We start from the raw sequence: 18,440 nt of genomic DNA on the forward strand, positions 1-18,440 counted from the left end.
AAACAAGGCAAGAATTATTCTTTCTGGGCAGATGGTGATATTTAGCAAGGGCACAGGAAACCCACCTACATGGTGGTAGTGAGGACTGTATTCCATAAAATGGAGAACTGTCAATACACATGCAGCTGTCTTATATGCGAGTATGAGTTCCACTTACATTAATCACTACAAACAAAATTAAGCTTCTATCTTTTTACTCCATAGCACATGAAAACAGATGGATGGGTTATCTCCAAATTTTCCAGGCCCACTTATCTCATTTTCAATATAGGATAAGTGGCATACACAAAATCAATCTGAGACGCAGGGAGAGGAGAGAAGCGTACTTCAAAGAGAAAGATGGTAAGATCAAATGAATCTGAAGTGTAAGTAGAGACCTCTAAGACTGCCCAGTAATAGAGATACACTATACATACGAAAAATGTCATGGACAAAGTGAGCTCAAATAACAGCCCAAACTGAAAGTAAAAAAGAGAAGATGCTCCAAACTGCTGGTGTTGATTTGCAATGGAGCTCCTTCTTGGATGGGCAGCTCTGCTCCAGGGTGAGTGAGTAACAGCAAGGATTTATTAAGAAAAAAATTTTTTTAAAGATTGCTTTTCTAGGACAGGGAAGCCAGCCAGCACCACTGTAACAACAAAAAATTCAACTTTCTACAACTTCATAACAATAAACTTCAGGAACCATTCTACTTTGGAATGCCAGTGGTATGTCAGTTGTTCAGTTCTAACAACCTTATACAAAATAACACAGAGCAAAGACATCATCATTTTTCATTTGATGTGCAAATTTGATAGATTCTAAATGATCTTCCAGTTTTAGCTTTTTGTACTTAAGAAAGAAAAGATATATTCCTACCTCTGCCAGGAGATGTGTAACCATGTCGATGTCATTGTAAGTTTTGGTCATCTGCTCCACCCTGTCTGTGCCTAGAACTAAGGAAGTTAAATCAAGTGTTTATAGGATTAAAAAATAACAGAAAATTTTAAATATTCATAAGAATTGAAAGATAATGACAACAAACTTAGAGTTTTACAAAAAACCATTCAGGAGAAAAAAATATACGTGAAAACAGAAAAGAAATGTTTCATGTATTAGACACTCAGGAAATAGACCAATTATTGCAAACAAAATGTACATCATACGCTGAACTAAGAAAATATCAAATGATCACAAGGAAGTCACCTCCTGGCTATCTCCTCCTCCCTCAGGAAGATTAGAACTTTAGCCCACTCACACTAGAGAATGTGGGCCTGAAGAACGGATTGACTCACCAGTTGGTTTATATCCTAATCTAAATTAAATTTTCTGAGGGACGAGTTAGTGAGAGGTTATGCTCTTACAAAGGAATTCAATTAGAATTCCATTGTGACAGTCTTGAACATCTACAATCGCCTACCATGTGAGCTAGTATCAGTAAATAAAGAAAAGGACTTGTAGGACTTTTTGTAGCTCTGTTATAAACCATGATCTTTTTTAGCTTAATTAAGCTAAAATTAAGCTAAGGTTTTAATTAAAACCCCTTTATCTTTGTGGTAATCTTCATCATATATAGGCCTTTGCTATAAAATAAATTGTATACTATACAGTTGGTTGAACCTGTGAATGTGAAACCCGTGGATATGCAGGGCCGACTGTAGTTGCTGTACAATGTACACCATTTTATAGTAAAAACGACTTGAGCATCCTCAGATTTTGGTATCCTCAGGGAGTCCTGGAACCAATCTCCTGCAGGTACTCAGGGACAACTAAACCATTACTTGCATAATTCAAGCCCAGTATTTCTGCACTTCATAAACTCAGGAACCGCCAATGTACCTGGATAATTTAGCTCCAAAGAGGATAAATATGACCCCAAAGATTCCACAGTCACAATAAGCAATATCTTTTTAAGTTAATGATGTATAACAAAAAGAGGCATCTTTTGACTTTGGAGTACATTTCATGATACAGATTTATGTTTGACTTAGACTGATTTTATAACTATTTTGTCTTGAAGAAAAAACAGAGACTTTGGAGCAGAAAAGCTGAAAAGTGGAGTGTTATCACCTCCATATTATAAATACGGAATCTGACTCTCAAAAGGGCCATATTTATAATAGAGAGGTGATAACACTCATCTTACAAGGTCATTAGGAGGCTCAAATATGATAATCTACTGAGCAGTATTCAGTAAACTGCTAAGTATCAACTGTTTACAGGCATTCCTCTTTAGACACAACTGGTATGTATGAGACAGCCCTGATTTTTTTTTTTTTTTTTTAAAGATTTTATTTTTTCCTTTTTCTCCCCAAAGCCCCCCGGTACATAGTTGTGTATTCTTCATTGTGGGTTCTTCCAGTTGTGGCATGTGGGACGCCGCCTCAGCGTGGTCCGATGAGCAGTGCCATGTCCGGGCCCAGGACTCGAACTAACGAAACACTGGGCCGCCTGCAGCGGAGCGCGCGAACTTAACCACTCGGCCACGGGGCCAGCCCCTGAAACAGCCCTGATTTTAAATTTTCTGTAAATAATCCTCTGAGTTGGCAGTAGATACTATGATTAGAGTCATTTGTAGCTCCTCAGCCCCATCTTAACACTTGAGGGTGTCTGAAAGACACTGTTAGACATTTTGCTTTTTATCTGAGCTTTTTTCTTCCTAGCATCACGCTTAAAATGAATCTGGGAATTACTTAGGGATTAATTATTAATGATAGTCTTATTCCTAGTTCAAAGTAAAAAAGTGCTGGGTTGATGGTATTAGGAGATAGCTAAAAAAGTTTTAAAGCGAATATAAGTAAAACAAAAACAACCCAAAAAACCAGAAAGAAACATTCTTACTCCAAAAGAATTTATATTTACAAGTAGAGAAACTGGCTCCATAATTTAACCACGGGGACAAGAGAAATAGGCTTTTGGGCCTAAGGCATCTTCACAATTTAACTTGATAGCATAGAGGTACAAAGGATTAAAAAATAAGGTAGACATGGCCTCTTCTACTTCTGGCCTCAATACAGTCATGTGCCACATAATGATGTGTCAGTCAACAATGGACCACATATACGATGGTGGTCCCATAAGATGAGTACCATATAGCCTACGTGTGTAGTAGGCTGTACTATCTAGGTTCGCATAAGTACACTCCATGATGTTCACACAATGATGAAATCAACTAACAATGCATTTCTCAGAATGTATTCCCATCATTAAACAACACATGACTGATGGGGCTGGCCAAGTGGTTAAAGTTCTGCGTGCTCTGCTTCAGTGGCCTGGGGGTTTGCAGGTTTGGATCCCAGGTACAGATCTGCTCTGCTCATCAGCCATGCTGTGGAGGCATCCCACATACAAAGTAGAGGAAGACTGGCACAGATGTTAGCTTAGGGCTAATCTTCCTCAAGCAAAAAAAGAAGAAGATTGGGAACAGATGTTACTCAGAGGGAATCTTCCTCTCCAAAAAAAGAAAAAGCTTAAATATACATTATTATGGCAAAGAAGTTAGATAATGCAACCAGAATTCTCAAATTCTTATGTTTTACACAAAATGGTCTATAAACTACCAAGCCGCAAAGGCTGGGCCACCTCAACTGCAGAGTTGCTCAACTGAATCAGTCGGTCACAAAGTACGCTGGAACACAAGGGATTCCTCTCTGCAGCCTAATGAGTTTTGTCTCCTCTTCCTTGTCACCACACTCCTGAGAAGATATGTTGCTTGGGATGACTCCAAAAGCACTCGGGGCAAAGCTCTTAAATGTTCTCTTGGCATTTAGACATTGTTGATTAAATGCTTCGAAAGCCATAGACTAATTCTTCCCTGTAATTCTGTAACCAAGAATGCAGAGATGGCCAAGCAGGCTGACTTTATTATAATCTATCTTATCCAATCATATTTTCCCTTTGGTTCTCACCTGTTAAAATAAAAACGTTAAATTGTGCAGAAATTAGCAATGCTCTGTGTTTTGCTTCCAGACATGAACTTCCCTAACTCTCTAAAAAGAAATTTATACACCAGGGAGATGATGAACTTTAAAAAAATTTTTTATTGTGATATAATTGACATATAGATAAACATTTTTAAAGAACAATTTGCAACTTGGTTTCAGAAGGTTGTTAATTAACGTTCAACATTTTTAGTGTAATATTTGGAGACTCTAATCTTTCTGAAAAAATAAGGGGGGCCTAATATACATAAGCACTTTACTAATTCTTACTTTATGTTCTAATTCTGCATAAGCTCACATCAACTACCCCAATCTCATATTTTTTCAGGATGGGAAATGCCAATGTTAATCCATTTTGATATCTTTGTCATTTATATGAGATGATACTTGATAGTTCTCTCATACATCCCTTTTCTAGATCCAGAATTTTTACTACAATTACTCAATTTTAAAAAGACTTCTAATCTTTCATCACTCTCCAACCCTCCTACACCAAAAAACAAAGCCAAAACAACAACAAAAGAAACAAAACACAAGCACTGCCCACACGGCATAGTAAGAGATGCAACAGCTCCTGACAACTACAGATAGGTCTTGAGGTTTTAACCCGAAAGAAGTGACAGCAGCTCTTGTGGCTATGATACAGAGATCTCTGCAATATCAAAAACCGCCTTCAACGGAACCGAGACAGAACAAAAAGAAGGAGGCTGATGATACATACCGTCTAGGGCAGCCTTTCTCAACAGGCTTCCAGGGGAGAATTAAGCCCTACATGTAGGTAATGAGTGGGTGACAATTACGTTAATTCTCCCAAAGATAATACTTAGCTAGTACATGATACATAGGCGATAAGGTCATCCAGTATACAACAGGCGTCCTAGGGCAGATGCCTCAATTCTTTTGTGGAGTTGGTTGAGAGGGCTGATCTAAGGAATTCTCAGTCTGCTTACCTCTGTGACCTGACTACAGGTAATACTCCTGAACACGATCAGTTATATTTCCTTTCCTGCCAATTCAGGTCAGTGATTTTTGAGGGCAGAGCTTGAGGAAAAGCATAACTACCAAGCAGAAGTAATAATTACTACAACTATATTTCTCTGCAAAATTGTACACTCTCCCCAATTCCCTAAGTTCTCTAATTAATGTCCCCACGAAATGACCATTTAGCTTTGGTTGACAAAACTTTGGATCAGTGGGTTGCAAATCTGAGTGTAATCAGTACTACTAGGAGGACCTGTTAAAACACAGACTGCTGTGCCTTACCCCCCGAGTTTCTGATTCTGAAGATCTGGGGTGGGGGCCCGAGAATGTGCATCTCTAACAAGCTCCCAGATGATGTTGATGCCTTAAATAAAACTGATATAACCAATCATTTCCCTCTTCTTTTTCTTACACATTAGGAAGTGGTATAGGTGATTCCTTACCCCCCGTCCCCCAAAATATCCTGAAAGGAAGATCAGGTTTCTATTTTTAGCCTTTAAATGAAGGAACGGTACTGTCACAGTGTGCTCTGACTGCACTGCTCACCCCACCGCTCACTCTGGGTCTCATTCTTAATAAAATTAAGAAAACCCTGGAGCGACCTGTTCTGCATGCAAAACATTCTTTGAGTATCTTAAACTTTGTGTGTGTATGGAAGGGACTAGGATGGAATTACTTTTTTTTGGACCTACTCAGTGCTCTCACGTGTTCTATTTTAAAGGCAAACCATCTCTTTCTGGTTTGGTGGGGACTTCAGAGAACAATCAGTATCCTTTCACTACGTGAGAGAAGTTCCCAGTCCAGAGCCTGCCCATGCTTCCCTCCAAATTTACTGTTTTCTCCCAGCTCTTTCAATTCCTTTATGTTATTGAAGAGAAAGCGCCACTTCTTTTGATTAGTTGTTAAATTCATTTTAATGAGCATGAGTGTCTACCAGCATGTAAGAAGGGGCTGAAGCAGCACCAGGGAGTGCACCCGAGGACGGCTTACTGGAGTACAGAATAATTAGTCAAAACCACAAATCTACAACTCTCAAGGGGATAGAAAACTGTGGGAAAGGGTAAGAGAATGTTTTGTATGTTGCTTTTTAAAACCTTAGTCAATTTGCTAAATAAAGTAAATCCCTTATCTTTTACATTCATAAGATGCAAATTCACAATGAAATTTATTTATATTTGCGTGAACTGTTAACCCAAAGAATAGATACCTTTAAAGTAACAGTGAAATTAAAGTACAGTACAAAGATAAAGTATAATGGACCAATTACAATCCTAGCATGTTTGCTTCATGATCTTAGGTATATCATACATAGTTCCATTTTCAAATTGCTGTAGTGGAAATAGCATCATTAGACTAAAGGAATAGGATGGTTTCCTAGAACCTGCAAGTATGGATCTGTATCATCCTGGTATCTCAAGTTTTAAATTGCTCCCTTAAACATTATGATTTGTTTTGCATAAAGTCCTGAAAACCCAGTACTTTCGAATTTGCTTCTTTTATTTTCCAGTCTTTTTATTTAAAAGTCACCCTAAAAGTAACTCCCTTAAATCATGATCTAAGACACTTTTCTAGCTACAGTTCCACCCCTCAGTGGCCTATAGAACAAAGAATAAGTAACCTAAGGAGTACTTTCCATGCTACTTTATCAAAATAATGACAAACCAAATTTATCCTGATGAAATTTCAGTTTGAAATTTTCTTCTCACAAAGCTAAAAACTCATGGAACAAAAGGAAATGAAAATCAAAAATAGCATTCCTTCTAAAAAGCATTTCCCAGAAAATCTCAAGCAAGGAACTTCCCAAACTAGAAAATTAAGAAAAACCTTGAGACTTAATTTAATATTCAGCTACTTAAAAGAATTATTGAGGACAGAAACACAGTTTGAGTTTTCTGATATTCTAATTCAAATTTAAACAATATTTACAATTTTTTTTCTGAGCAGTAAGTAACCTGGTCCTAAGAAACTGCTATCAAAAGTGAGTTAACGATTACTACGAAAATGAGTATTTCACAACAATCATTATCGAGCTACAATGTTTAAAAACTCTGAAGCACTGACTGGGAAATGTCTAGGTTCTGACGCAATCTCATATCTAATGCAAATGAAAAGAATTTCACAAACACATCAATGTTGAACTTACAGACTTTTATTATATATTCTAACATTTTTAGATTGAATGAAGAAAAAAAGTAAGCTCAGCCTGAAAGCAGACTTTTGGAATGAGGCCAAAAGCAAAAAAATCTCCATACTTTAAACTCCAAAGTTTAAAAAGTGTTCTATTTAACTTCGTCATTTCTAAGAGCTTGGCGTAAAACAGACTTATTTTCAGGATGAATCTGGCTTAGCCTCTCACTGACATATTCTCTATGAACCCTTAAGTAAATAATGAAGATTACTACATAGTGTGCGCTTATTTCTCCTTGGCATTATTAAAACTACTCAGCTAGCCAAGAAATACGCTTCCTACTGAGTGACACAGTTCCTATGACTGTGTTTAATAGGGAAGGTAAGAGTCAAAGAGCTGATGGCTTTGGATTGAAAACTATTAGGATAATAAATGTTGAGAGATATAAAGGGATACTAAATTTTTAAATAATTTCACTACTTTTTTTTTAAAGTTCATTTTTCTACTCAGTCTGAGGAAAGTATCAAGTAAAAGATGGGAGAAATTGAAACATCTGAGTATGCTTATAACCGGACACTCAGCCGTAAGAATGACACTTCAGCATCAGACACATCACAATTAGAATCATCTCTTCATGTTGTTTGTTAAATCAGTTCGAGTTCAAGTCAGTACACACCGAACCATGGCTAGGGATGACAAATGTTTTAAAAGTCAACACCAAGATACTCATGACGTTTATTTAAATGGACAAACTCTAAAGGGGTAAAAAATACTCACTCATATAGCGGAAAGTCTCTTCAGCAAGGACTGGAGAGAGGGCATCAGACGCATGCTGCTGCTGGCGTGGGGACTGAGTCCAGTCTTGATTTTCATACAGGAAGAGAGAGTCCACTCGCAGCTTATACTGGGGTAGCTGTTCTTCTAGCAGACTCACCAGCTCAACTTCAGGGAGATCCTCATTGGAACAGACATCTAAAGAGGACACTCCACGTAAATGAATCTACTATTTGTCAATTTACTAGGCCACAGAGAAAAATCGGTAAATTAGTTCTGCAAAGGTAGGATAACCAAAGAAACATTAGCCAAGATCATTTCTCCTCTTATTGTTATTAATATATCCCTGTACCATAGTTAGTCTTTTTCTAGGTTTCTTTAATATGAGAACTTCTATAGTAAAAAGAATACCAGGAATTCTAATTGTACCTTATCTAAAAACATACTGCTTATGAATATAACTATGTTTTTAAAGTTTAAAATGAATTTAGAAAAATTTTTTATTTCCTCCTCATCAAATTATTTAGTGCTGCTTAAAAGAGATCAGATCTCAAATAACTGATGTACTTGGGGAAAAAAGCAACACAAAACAACCAGCAGAAAATAGCCAGTTCAAAAGGAATAAAATCACACACTCTTTACTAACAGAATTTGAACTCTGTGGGAGGATTCTTCAAAAATTTGGAAATTATATTTTAGTATATTCTCACAGCAGCTAGATTTATAGAAAAAACCCCAGAACATTTACTGGTTAAATGTTAACCAGTAATGTTAACATTCCAGAACAGGGTCCCAGCGCTGGTCCTGGAAGTACGTCTAAAGTCCTGAATACCTTTCCCATCACTACTCTCTTACCTGCCTAGTTCTAACTCCCCCACTGCATACACATGTCTGAACACATCTGGGTTTCTCTGTCTTTAAGTGTTTGCTCCTGGCTTCCTGTTCCAAATACTGTCCATCATTTAACACCTCTGAAATTCGGCCATTTACAAAAAAGGGAAAGTTATCCCTTTTGATGTGCTTAAAATACTAGGGCTTAAAATAGAGAAAATACAGGATGTCACATCAACCCTCTCACTTTTTAAAGAGATTTGGTATTTCCTTTGTGGGGAGTGTAAAGAAACAACAAAGTTCATTTTAAGAAAGCACACCTTCAAAGAGTAAATTTTTACTGCTTGACCTTAACTTAACAATGACAATTTAATAAATCAAATACAAGGAGGCTGAAAATATTGGACAGCCCTATTCACCCAGAAGGCTTCATAACCACAGAGATGAGATACATTTAAAACCTTAAATATGGTTCTAAAGAAGCTTTCAACCTTTAGCAGATCTCTGAAATAAGAGCCCTGCAAATACATCCAAATTCTACTTCTATGAATTCCATAATTATCCAAATTTTTCCTGCCACAAATATGTCACATACTGATTGTCACTGTAATTCTTGTGGGAAGAGAAGTTGACTGTAAATACAGACAGAACTAAAAACAGATTCTTAGGCATTCAGGGGTATAACAGAAATGAAGAACAAAAGTACCATTCATTAAAGGAGCTACTATTCCCTAGAAATTTTCTTTTAATAAGCATTAATGAAATTCTGTGAAAATTCAAGGTCACCAATCCCCTTCTTCCAACAGTTGGGACAATCAGTAAAGATCTTAGCAGGGTAATGCCTAGTGGCAGGAGGGTTGAATTATTGCTGGAATAAAGCCCAGTAGAGTGTGGTCTGCTGTGTGGTCTAGAGACCTACATAACAAAGAGCAAAGTCAAGCCACAGAAGGATTGACCCTATCAGCAAGTAACTTAAGGACCTGTCACAACAAATTTTAACAGTCTTTCAAGAAAGACAACAAAGTCCAAATATCTAACAATGTAACATTCATAATGTTCGGTGTTTGCTAAAAAATTATTAGGTATACAAGGAATAAGCAAATTGTAGTCCATAACTAGTTGGAAAATTAGTCAACAGAAAGAGGCCCATGAATGATAAAGATGATAAAATTAGTAAGCAACAATTTTAAAACAGTTACTACTAACATGTTCAAAGCTTTAAAAGGAAAATATGAACTTAATGAAAAGAGAAACAGAAGACATATCTGTATATATAAAACCCAAACAGAACTAGAGTACAATATCTAAAATGAAAAATTCACTGGATAGCAGATTAGACATCCTCCAGAAGAACAGTACACTTAAAGGCATAGCAATGGAAACTACCTAAAATGAAGCACAGGATAAAAAAAGACGGGGGGAAAAAATGAACAGAACGTCAGTGACTTGTGTCACAATATCAAGCAGTCAAACATACTTGCAACTGGAGTCAAAGAAGAGGACAGAGGTGGGAGCAGAAAGACTATTTGAAGAAATAATGGTCAAAATCTTATAAATTTAATTAAAAGTATAATTCCATAGTTTAAGGAAGCTCAATGACTCCAAGCAGGAAAAACACAAAGAATTTTCAAAGAGACAATTTTAAAAGCAGAAAGAAGAAAAAGGACACATTTCAATTGAGGGAACAAAGGCAAGAATGGTTTCATTGGAAGCAATGCAAGGTATATGACAATGCAACGTCATTAAAAGTGCGTACTCATTAAAGTATATAGAAAATTCAACTTAGAATTCTACACCAGTGAAAACACTTTTCAAAAAAGGTGAAATAAAGACTTTTCCAGATAAGCAAAAAACTGTGACTATTCATTGTGTGCTGACCTATATTACAGGAATTGTTAAAGTTTTTCAGGCAAAAAGGATAGAAGATGGAAACTTCAATCTACAAAAAGAAGCAGAGCCAGCCTTGATGGCCTAGTGGTTAAAGCTCAACACATTCTGCTTTGGTGGCCCTGGTTCGGTTCCCAGGTGTGGGACCACGCTACTCATCTGTCGGTAGCCATGGTGTGGTGGTGGTTCACACAGAAGAACTAGAAGGACCTACAACTAGAATATACAACTATGTACTGGAGTTTTGAGGGGGGGGTGCAAAAAAAGAGAGGGAAGAAGACTGGCAATAGATGTTAGCTCAGGGCAAATCTTCCCCCCCTCCAAAAAAAGAAAGAAAGAAAAGTGACAGAAATGGTAAATCTGTGTATAAATATATAAAGCTTTTATTCTCACAATTTATTTAATTTATATTGACTGTTTAAAGTAAAATAACAACACTGCAATATGTATATAACATATGTAGACATAAAAGGCATGGCAACAATAATACATAGGACAGTAGGAGAAATGGAAGAATACTGTTGTAAGGTTTATGAAATAGTGTAATGTTATTTGAAGATAGGCTGTGATAGGTTAAAAACTTATATTGCAAACATAGAGCAACCACTAAGAAAAATGAGAGATATAGCTAAGTCATCAATATTGGAATATGGAATCCTAAAAACAAAACTCAACTCGAAGGAAGGAAGAGGAAAAAAGGAAGAAAGAACTTTCAAATGAAACAAATAGAAAAGAAGTAGGAATGCAGTAGACTCCACCAAACTGATAATTATGTTAAATGGAAATGGTCTAAATACCCCCATTAGAAAGTAGAGATTATCAGACTGGATTAAAAAAAGAGAGAGAGATCTAACTTTATGTTATCTGCAGGCGATGTCCTTTAAATAGTCAGATAAGTTAAAAGTAAAAAGATAGACAATGCTATAATAACAATTCTACACAAACTCCAAAAATAGAGGAGGGAATACTTCACAACTCATTTTATGAGGCCAGCATTATCCCAATACCAAAATCAAGCAAAGATACTGCAAAAAAAGTACAAACCACTAATTCTCACAAATGGGAAACACACACACACAACATTAGTAAATCGAATCCACAATATATAAGAAAGATAACACATCATGACAAAGTAGAGTATTCCCCAGGAATGCAAGGTTGGTTTAAAATTCAAAAATGAATCAACAGAATTCACCGCACTGAAGAGCAAAAAATGAAAAACCATGTCAATAAATGGAGAAGAGGCTTTTGACAAAATTCAACCCATTCATAACAAAAACCTCTCACCCAACTAGGAAGAGAAGGATACTTTCTCAATTTGATAAAGTGTATTCTCAAGAAACTTAATGGTGAAAGACTGTCACATTTCTCCTAATATTGGAAATATGGCAAGAATGTTCTCATCACTTTTATTAAAAAATATACTGATATTCTATCCCATTCAATAGGCAAGAAAAAGAAATAAAACACATCCAGATTGAAAAGGAACATGAAAAACTATCTCCATTTACAGACAATGTTATGGTTTATCTAGAGAATTCTAAGGAATCTTTAAGAAAGTTAATAAAACTAAGTAACTTAAGCAAAGTTGCAGAATACAAGGTCAATATAAGAAGATTAATTTCATTTCTATTTACTAGTAATGAACAGTTGGATAATAAAATTAAATAATGCTGTTTATAGTAGCATAAAAACCCCAAATTTTTAAGACTAAATTTAATAAAATATTTGTAAGACCTGTATAATAAAAATTACAAAAATACTTTTCAGAAATTGAAGATCTAAATAAATGGAGAGACATATCATGTTCATGGATTAGAAGACTTAAGAGCCTTAAGATGTCAATCCTCTATAGTGTCTATGTAATTCCATTCAAATTTCCAGCATTCTTTTCTGTATAAATTGACAAGTGAATTCTAAAATTATATAGAAATGTGAAAGATCTAGAATGGCCAAAATAATTTTTGAAAAAGCAGAACTAAGTTGGAGAATTTATACTACTTGATTTCAAGATTTACTATAGAGTTACAGTAATCAAGGCAATGTGGTATTAACGTAAAGATAGACTTAGAAATTAAAGGAGCAGAACAGAGAACAGAAATTGACCTACACATATATAACCAAGTGATTTTTTCAATGAAATTACCCAGGTAATTCAATACGGTGAAAAATAATGTTTTCAACAACTGGTGCAGAACAACTGAAAATTCAATTGGAAAAAAAAATCTAAACTCTAACCTCATTCCGTATTCAAAATTAACTATAAAATGGACCATTGACCTAAATGTAAAAGTAAAAACTATGAAACTTTTAAAACAAAGGAGAATATCTTTGTGATCTTGAGGTACGCAAAGGTTTCTTAGAAATGACACAAAAAACATGAACTATAAAAGTAAAAACTGATAAATTGGACTCTACCAAAACTTAAAACTTGTGCTCTTCAAAAGATACCATTAAGAAAATGAAAAGACAAGCCACAGTCTAGGAGAAAATATCTGCAATTCATTTATCTACAAAGGATTCACATCTAGAAGTATAAAGAACACTTACAACTCAATAGTAAGGAATTTTAAAGTGGGCAAATGATTTGAATAAACAACTCAAAGTAAGTTCTAAAAATGGCCAATAAGCACATGTAAAGATGCTCAACATCATTAGTCATCAGGGAAAAATAAATTAAACCACAAAGAGATACCAGTACACACCTATGAGAATGGCTAAAATAAAAAACATTGACATTACCAAGTATTGATGCTGTGAAGCAGAGGTCAGCAAAGCACAGCCCGCAGGCCAGCTCTAGCTGCTGCCCTGCCTGGTTTTGTAAATCAAGTTTTATTGGAATACAATCACATCTGTTCTTCCACGTATTGTCTATGACTGCTTTTCTGCTACAAGGGAAGAGCTGTGTAATTGCAACCCAGCAATAAAAATGAATGAAATACTGGTAAATATCACAATGTGAGTAAATCTCAAAAACAGTTTGCTACATAAAAAAGCCAGACACACGAAACAGAGTAATTTATACGAAATTCTAGCACAAGCAAATTTTATCTATAGTGACAGAAAGCAGACGGATGGTTGCCTGGAGCAAGTGGTAAGGAGTGGGGAGATCTGGGTACAAGCAAACTTTCGAGGGATAATAAAAATGGTCTACAACTTGATTGTACTGGTGGTTACACAAGTGTATATATTTGTCAAAACTAAACCGTACACTTAAAATGGGTGCCTTTTTTTGTATCTTAATAACAATATCTCAATAAAGCTGAATAAAAAACAAAAAAAACTTCAGACTTTTTTGGAGTTTTAGAAAAGCAGTACTGTGCATTTACTTTGTTATCTAACATCCCCAACTGGTTTTATAGCAGCACCCCATATTTAAATATATTAATACATTTTCAGTAAACATTAGTATTCAAACTAAGTGAGATAAATCTAGAAATAGCTGCGCAGGTCAGATTTTGTAGACCAATGAGTTTTAGAACCAAGGTTTAGAAAAAACTTTGGGTGTTCAGAGATGTTCTGATTTAGTCTTGCAGATAAGGGCTTTTGGGTATGTTCCTGTGTTTGTATACTCCGTATGTCCTGAGAGCCTCTTATGTACTGGGGACTGTTTTCATGTACTTGCAGGACATGCAAACACTAGCAACTCTGTCCTTGCCCTATGGAGACAGGAAGATGAAGATAACACAGTTCCTGCTGACCAGTGGCTCACATGGTAAGGGGAGTCAGAGAGAAGGAGCAGCACACAAAGCAGACTCTGATAATGTGATAGGAGACTAGAGATGAGACATTAATTCAGCTGGTCCCTGAGGAGACCATGCTGGAAAGGGAGGCCAGGGTTTCATCACGGTGGGTATTATACGCAGGACTGAGGTGCCTGCATTTTATCCTGTAAGCAACAGTACTTCAGTACTTATTAAACTGGACTCACCAGTGATGCTCTCTGAGTCTCTGTGATTGATATTCATGAGGTTTTCTTCACCTGTTGGTGATGTAAAAACAGCATCCTGGGATTGACTCATGCAGGATCCTTTCTTGCTTTGGTTGAGAAGGACAGCTTTGGTAGGAATCAGAGAAAAGGAAATCCATCAAGCCATTCAATAAAGAAATGGATCTGGTCCTATGGATATTTTCTTTTAAACAGATTTTTTCCGATGATTCCAATGACATCAGCAGCAATGAGTGCTCTCACGTGATTATCATACCTTGGACACTCATGACCTAAAAAAAGAACAAATCTCCAGTGACTTTAGAACTCAGCATGCTCTTTAATAACAGCAGGCCAACTACCCACAATGTCTGTCACTACGAATGTTTTCCTAATGATACATAAAACAACATGAATAAATCTCAAAATAATTATGCTGGATGAAAAGAAATGAGACCAAAAAAAAGTACTCAGTTTATAATTCCACGTATATGAAATTCTAGAAAATGTAAACTTATCTATAGAGACAGAAAACAGATCAGTGGCTGCCTGGGGTTTGGGTAGGAATTACCAAGGGGCAAGAGAAAAGTTTTGGAGATGATGTATATGTTCACTATTTTTATTGTCTGATGGCTTCATAAGTGTATACATATATCAAAATTTATCAAATTGTACACTTGAAATTGTGCATCTAATGTATGTTAATTATAATTTAATAAAGCTGTTAAAATTTTGAATATAATTGACTGTTTAAAGTAAAATAATAACAATATATTGTGGGAGCTATAACATACATAGAAGTAAAATGTATTACAACAATAGCACAAAGACCAGGAGGGAAAAAATGGAAATATACTGTTGTATGGCTTTTTTACTATATACGTGAAATAGTAAAATACCACTTGAAGGTAGACTGTGGTAAGTTAAAGATGTATACTATAAACCCTAAAGCAACCAATAAAATAACTCAAGAAAAATGAGCCAAGAAAGGAGAAGAAATGGAATACTATAAAAATGGTTTCTCAAACCTGGCACTACTGACATTTGGGGCTGGATAACACTGTGTCATGCACATTGTAGGACGTGCAGCAGCATACCAGCAGAATCTTCTCCCCAGACCCTCTCCCAGTTCTAACAACCAAAAATATCTCCAGACACTGTCAAATGTCCCCTGGCGGAGAGGAGGCAAAATCACCCCCAGTTGAGAACCACTGAAATAAAAGAACCCCAACCTCAATTATAATTAAAGTAAATAAAAATGTAAAGAAAGTATTTTTCACTGATTAGAGATTAGCACACATTAAGTTTTACTATATTCATTGTTGGAGAGGATATGGAGAAAGCTTACTCTTAGACTGTTGATAAAAGTATAAATCAGTACAAGTTTTCAGAAAGGCCACTGGCAATATCTACCAAACTTTTAAATATACATACACCATAATTCAACAATTTTACCACTAGGAATCGAAACTATGGGTATACTCACAAAGTATGCCAAGATGTAGGCACAAGGATGCCCAGATATTTTTTTTTTTAAAGCACACACACACAACTGGAATCAAAATATCCCATAAAGAAATGGGTTTAATAATGGTACAGAGGAATATAATACATTAAACATACGTGTGTACTTTAAAAAACCAAACAGGAATTGTTATCAGTTAGGAGAACTGTTCAATACGAATTACAAGCCTAGCTTTGTATCAAAAGACAGCCTTTACTAGTCTACTTAGCAACTTGCAGCTTCTATTTATGGTTAATTAATTCTCACGCCTACTATCTACAAGCATTGTAAAATTCGGTGTTTTTCAAGAGTTACCCCCAAGAAACAGAAGGGAATAAAATAAAGGCAATAAAGGAGACTGAAAAATGGTCACTGGGGTGAATAGAGGAGCACTCTGAGCAAATACTAGGGAAGGGAGTTTCAGAGACAGACGGCCAACAGAATTAAAAGTCAAAAGGGAAACGTGGTTTAAAAAAGGGGGTAGAGGGAACGATAAAATCAACGGTAATCTTGGCTTAGGCCCAAAGCCAGGCTGCAAGGAGTCAAGAACTGGGATGGTAAGAACAGAGTTTAGTGGGTACAGACCAGGATTTCCAACACCCAGACTTTCAGATTTCCTCATACCAGTAAAATTTCAGAAACTTCTATGGTTGTTGTCATAGGGTTATTTGTTTTCATTTTTATTTCTTTTTTCACCATTTCTATTACTCCATTAAAAAGTATTTTATAAGGAAAAAAATAAATAATGAAATAAACAACAGTCCTTCCCAAAAGTCCTTCCCTTTTGTCATATTGGCATTTAATTTTTCTATATTTGAATTCAGAAAATTTTAATGAATAATTTTTAAAACTCTATTTATATATATATATAACTATTTTCTTAAAATATGTTTGTCAACACAGCAATCTGCACTAGCCAGGTCAACATGAAGTTCAAAAGTATTTATTTAGGTACTTTGATTTTAATTCCAGTTGTCAAAAATTCATTTTCATACCCAAGATCAGTCTACTGTATGCAACTGAATTCTTCCCCATGTATCTTATTGTCCAAATTGCCATTTCTAAGTCAATCACTGCAAGGGGAACGGAACAAAAATTGGATTGAACCAGCAAAGATTTGTGCACCCCACCCCCAGAAATCAGGAGGAGGAAGAAAGCAGCCTCCCCTAAAGTACAAAATCACCAAGTATCTAAGGAAAATCTCAACTAGAAGAAGGGGGGGGCGTGATGCCAAGAAAGAAGGGGGCAACGATGATTCTTGGGTAGGCAACAAAAATCATTCGCTCTATGCCTTTATGTCACATACAGTCTCTACCAAGGTCTTTCAAATTACAATACTCCAGAGACTCGGATTTACAGATTATGAATCCAGTGATATATTAACAAAAATAAAATGGCAATGCAAACATAAGAATAAACAGGTGAGGGACCGGCCCCGTGGCCAAGTGGTTAAGTTTGTGCGCTCTCCTTTGGCGGCCCAGGGTTTCGCTGGTTCGGATCCTGGATGTGGACATGGCACCGCTCATTAGGCCACGTTGAGGCAGCATCCCACATACTACAACTACAAGGACCCACAACTAAAATATACAACTATGTACTTGGGGGATTTGGGGAGAAAAAGAAGGAAAAAAAAAAAGAAGATTGGCAACAGTTGTTAGCTCAGGTGCCAATCTTTAAAAAGAAAGAATAAACAGGCAATGTAGTGGGGGTCAGCAAACCACTGCCCTCAGGCCTCATTTGGCCTGCCATCTGTTTCTGTATAACCTGTAACGTAGGAACAGTTTCTATATTTTTAAATGGCTGAAAATAAGTCAAAGTTAAAATGTTTCATGATATGTGTAAATTACATGAAATTCAAATTTTAATGTCCATAAATGAAGTTTTATTGGAACACCGCCATGCTCATTTGTTTAGGTACTGTCAACTGGTTGCTCTCATGCTACAATGGCAGAGCTTAGTAACTGTGGCAGAGACCTTATAGTCATGAAAGCCTAAAATAACTACTAACTGACCCTTTACATGAAAAGCATGCCAACCCCTGATCTAGTACTAAAATAATCCAGGCATCAAATAGCCAACTGTCTAAATCAATGATTTCCTAGATCAACTTCTTAAACAGTGATCCCCCTACATTTAGATGCTTGTAATTAGATCACTACCTCTAGAAGAATTTCAGTAAAGAACAGACTTCTACTTTCTACACATACAAGTGTAATTAAAAGTTATTTTCAATTTCTAAGAAAGCATTTTTTAAAAAAGCGGTAAGTTACAAATTTGCTTGTGAAGATGGAAGTGGAGAGGGGCGGGAAGATAAGGAAGAAAGAGGGAGGAGCGAGGGAGGCAGATGAAGAGGGAGGGGATAAAAGCAAAGTGCCTCTCATACCGGTCCAAACCGGTTCTGAAACAGAACTGTGGTTCTTAACCACATTTCAATCAAAGATTGTTGTGAAAATCTAATGATAATCTTGGGACCTTCTGCCTGCCACA

The 18,440-nt window shown here is 36.1% G+C and overlaps 1 protein-coding gene across 16 annotated transcripts in view; it reads right to left on the bottom strand.

Annotated features, from left to right (window-relative positions):
• TRAK2 (trafficking kinesin protein 2) overlaps window positions 1-18,440 on the bottom strand; it is a 61,654-nt gene that overhangs the window by 22,093 nt on the left and 21,121 nt on the right. For all 16 annotated transcript variants that reach the window (XM_023622353.2, XM_023622352.2, XM_070241601.1 and 13 more), the window contains 3 exons: window positions 14,453-14,742; window positions 7,807-8,001; window positions 859-935 (listed from right to left, as the gene is read on the bottom strand). In XM_023622353.2, the coding sequence (XP_023478121.1) occupies window positions 859-935; window positions 7,807-8,001; window positions 14,453-14,543 (363 nt within the window). In that variant the 5' untranslated portion in view covers window positions 14,544-14,742. The remainder of the gene's footprint in view (window positions 1-858; window positions 936-7,806; window positions 8,002-14,452; window positions 14,743-18,440) is intronic.

This window comes from Equus caballus, chromosome 18, assembly GCF_041296265.1.
Source record: "Equus caballus isolate H_3958 breed thoroughbred chromosome 18, TB-T2T, whole genome shotgun sequence".
Classification (NCBI taxonomy): domain Eukaryota; kingdom Metazoa; phylum Chordata; class Mammalia; order Perissodactyla; family Equidae; genus Equus; species Equus caballus.